Here is a 3,536-nt window from a genome sequence, read left to right as displayed (position 1 = left end):
AGCTCGCCTACAGGCCCGAGCTGAGTAGGTATACTCCTCCTTTAAGACAGGAGAATGAAGAAACACATTATTTTGAACACTTTGTATTGAAGTGGTCATTCATACACACTCAGAAACTGAGGAACCATCTCATTAAGGTTCTATATAGCATGCTTGACTCTAATCTAGACATGCTCAACCTCTAACCCATAGCACTGGGTAATCCAGTCTGAGGGGCTCCCCAAGAGCCAAGCACCAAATCTGGCTTGCAGACGGACCCCGTGCCACTTACCTGGCCCACAGGGCTGATAGGTTGAGCACCACTGCTCTCACCCATTTATGTAAACCCATGGTGTCCAACCTTTTGCCCCATGGCCAAGATTAATTATTCAGACTGAGTCTACAGGGCAGATACATTCCATGGACAGGACCTGGCACATGCTGGATTGCAGCCTGCCACCCCAGCCCTGTGCACACTGGAATGGGCTCTGCCACCCTGGCCCCAGCCTTTTGCATGCTAGATTGGGCCCACCGCCCTATCCCCAGGCCTGCGTGTTCCAGATCAGACCCTGCTGCTCTGCCCTATGCTGCTCCAGCCCCACAGATACCAGACTGGGCTCAGCTGCTCCAGCCCTACCCATGCCAGTGGAATCCTGGGTGCAGGGCCATGTCATCTGGCCTGCAGGGTTTAGACATTTAGTGGTGGGTGAGTGGTGGTTGTATTGCCCCAAACCAATACATTTTTGGACCCTGGGGGAACCCCACAGGCCAGATCACAGGACTCTAAGCCAGATATTTAGAAAGTTGAGGGTTGGGGGCTTGAGGTTGAGCACCCTGACATCAATCACAACAAGCAGAGGAATCAGTGACCACAGACAAAGATGTGGGTGTTGTCAACCCAGACAAGAAGAGAAATGCCAGTGCCAATCACAGGACAGCCCATATACTGAAAAATCTGAGTGTTAAAAGACAAGTCATACAGAGGAGATAAGAGATGAAACATCCACCAGAGAGCAAAGACATGGCTAGAAAGATAACGTTTAAAACAGAAGAGATGCTGTCTTGCTTTATATTAAAAGGTAATTGCTGAAATGTGTAAACTATGAATAAAAAGTTGTTACTGTTTTAATGTCAGTCTCAACTCCCCCTTACTGTTTTATTGTTGCTGCAGTTTAAGAAAACTGATATAAACCAAAGTGGATTGTGGAATGTCATTTTTTATTTTCATTTTATTTTTACCATTTTAATTTAGATCTTTTAAAAAAGGGTCTATAATTAAAACCAATACAAGGAAAATTTAAATAGCTACAACAGTCCTCTAAATGGAAAGAAAATCTGTTGGATTTGGAATATAGGGCCAATAGAAAAAACTAATCTGTCAGCACAACACACACATTAAATAATACTTGCTTGACTTAGGTAAGTCTTGCAGCAGGAAAGTCAGGTATGGGGACAGTAACTGTCCCTAGAAAAATTGCTATTTCATGACTTTTCCAACCAAATGTCAAATACTGTCCATGGTTGGTCAGACAATCCTAACTGTATGTTTGACAACACTAGCAAACACCAGAAAATCTCAACTTCAATCAAAAGTTCAAAATACCAATCACAACCTTACATTTTTCTTTTTATGGGAGGGGAGAAAGGTGCAAATCAAAACCAATCATACAGAGCAACTTTTTAAAAAGCTGTTATAGCCTGCTGTATAACCCCAAAGGCTAACAGTATGGTGAGACTGAATACCACTATTAACAAATTACATGTTGGAGAGGGATAGAAAAAGTTTAAAAGATTTCAATTTTCTCTCTCATTAAAACTGAACTGAGATGTTATTTTATTTCTACACAATACTGATGGCTTTAGAGGAAGAAATTGCGCAGTCCAAATTGTCTGCGTGAGAAATAAAAACCTTTCTAAATCTCAGTCAGTTTAGCTTATATCATGAAGCACAAGGACTTACTTCTCCAAAACTCTGGCTTGCTTGTTTTTAATCCTCATTATTTTAGTATTACTTATTCATATCATCTATATAAATGTCCAGTCCTTTTTAGAATCCTGCTGAGGGAGATTATATCCAAGTAACCACACAGAGCAAGTTTGTTTTCCTCTCGTCTCATTATTCCTGACTAAATATTACCTTTCAAGTAACCAAGCACTGTAGTTGACCCAGGGAAGGTGTGGCATTACTAATGGAAAGCTTAAGAAAGTGGTCTACAATGTGAGAATTTGTGTCATTGTAATAAAGCCATAAAATCCTTTGTTGCTTTCAGCCCACATTCAGCATAATTATGTGGTGAGCTAGCAACAGAAAGCAAAGGGGAAAAATAAAACGCACTACTTCTATTTAAGTAGCTGTACCTACTTGTATTTGAGGGTTCACTTTTGAGATGCTGAACCAGAGGGTTTAAGAGTTTTCCTCCTTTTAATTTATTTTTGCTGGTTCTTCGGCGGCGGCCACTTGGTGGAGCTGAGTGAAGAAACCCCACATTGGGTGGCAAGGGTTTTCCTAGCCGAGCATAGAGAGCCTCTATCTCATTTTTCTGCTGAGTCTGCAGTTCAGCTATTTCTTTCATGTGCCTGGTTTAAAGAAAAAAAGAACATTGTGCAAGCAGTGTGTTTGAGAAAAGTAAACAGAAGATCCCATAAGTTATACAACAAGCTCACTCATACAAAAGGCTGTACATTTTATAAAAATCTAGGGGTTTTAAAAAGTGTGAACACAATAATGCTTTATGCACATATATGAAGTGTCACTGCTCTACCCCTTGTTATTTTACTTTAAAAGTCTAAGGTTATGTAAACAGATTTTCAGAATACAAAATTGACACAATTGGTTTGCAGATGAATCTGGAATGAACACTTTAAATGGTATCCAGGATACATTACACCATTCTGTTTGAATGGGCCAGCTTACTAAACTAACCAGGTCACTCTATATAACTGTCCTACCCTCATCATTATTCCCTAAGATCCAAAAGGAACACAACTAGTTTAAATTCAAGAGCTGTAACCAAATTCAAATATTTTCAGAATTTCTGGCCTCCAATGAAGTGATGAAAAAAGGTGTAACTGCTTCTCTAGATATGTACTGGGAGACATTCCACAGGAAGGAAAGGAAAAGAAAGCGTTTAACACAGTGACCCTAGAACCTGAGCTGTCATTTAAAAAAAAAAATCCTGGAAAATTTACATCTTCAATATACTTCAACAGAAATATTATATAGAAAAGTGAATATGCAGCAAATTTATGTCTATAAAACCCCTTATATTTAAATTAAGTTTACAGCAAGACAGTGAGCTAGTTGTTCACTGATTTCAGGCTCATCACTTCAAATTTAGCCCCTATCATTAGTCAGGCAGGTGGTGATGGGGAAAGAGGGTGGTTCAGCATGATGTACTAGTCATACAATAGGAACAACTGGTTTAGACTACATGGAGATTCTAAATATACCCAAGAGCTCAGAGCATTGTTTTCTAGTTCAACATACTTCTCTCTCAAATTCTGCAATTCTTTCTTCATATCTGCATCTTCAAATTCTGAGTCATTGTCACTGCTCA

At 39.8% G+C, this 3,536-nt stretch overlaps 1 protein-coding gene across 7 annotated transcripts in view; it reads right to left on the bottom strand.

Moving 5' to 3' along the window:
* Positions 1-3,536, bottom strand: part of WNK2 (WNK lysine deficient protein kinase 2) — a 309,344-nt gene that overhangs the window by 53,179 nt on the left and 252,629 nt on the right. For all 7 annotated transcript variants that reach the window (XM_019505037.1, XM_019505038.1, XM_019505039.1 and 4 more), the window contains 2 exons: positions 3,467-3,536; positions 2,342-2,556 (listed from right to left, as the gene is read on the bottom strand). In XM_019505037.1, coding sequence (XP_019360582.1) covers positions 2,342-2,556; positions 3,467-3,536 — 285 coding nt within the window. The remainder of the gene's footprint in view (positions 1-2,341; positions 2,557-3,466) is intronic.

Source organism: Gavialis gangeticus, unplaced genomic scaffold (genome assembly GCF_001723915.1).
Source record: "Gavialis gangeticus isolate Ggan-Ray unplaced genomic scaffold, GavGan_comp1, whole genome shotgun sequence".
Taxonomy (NCBI): Eukaryota; Metazoa; Chordata; order Crocodylia; family Gavialidae; genus Gavialis; species Gavialis gangeticus.
Note: the sequence above shows the minus strand (reverse complement) of the source record. Positions and strands in the feature narration are given on the sequence as shown.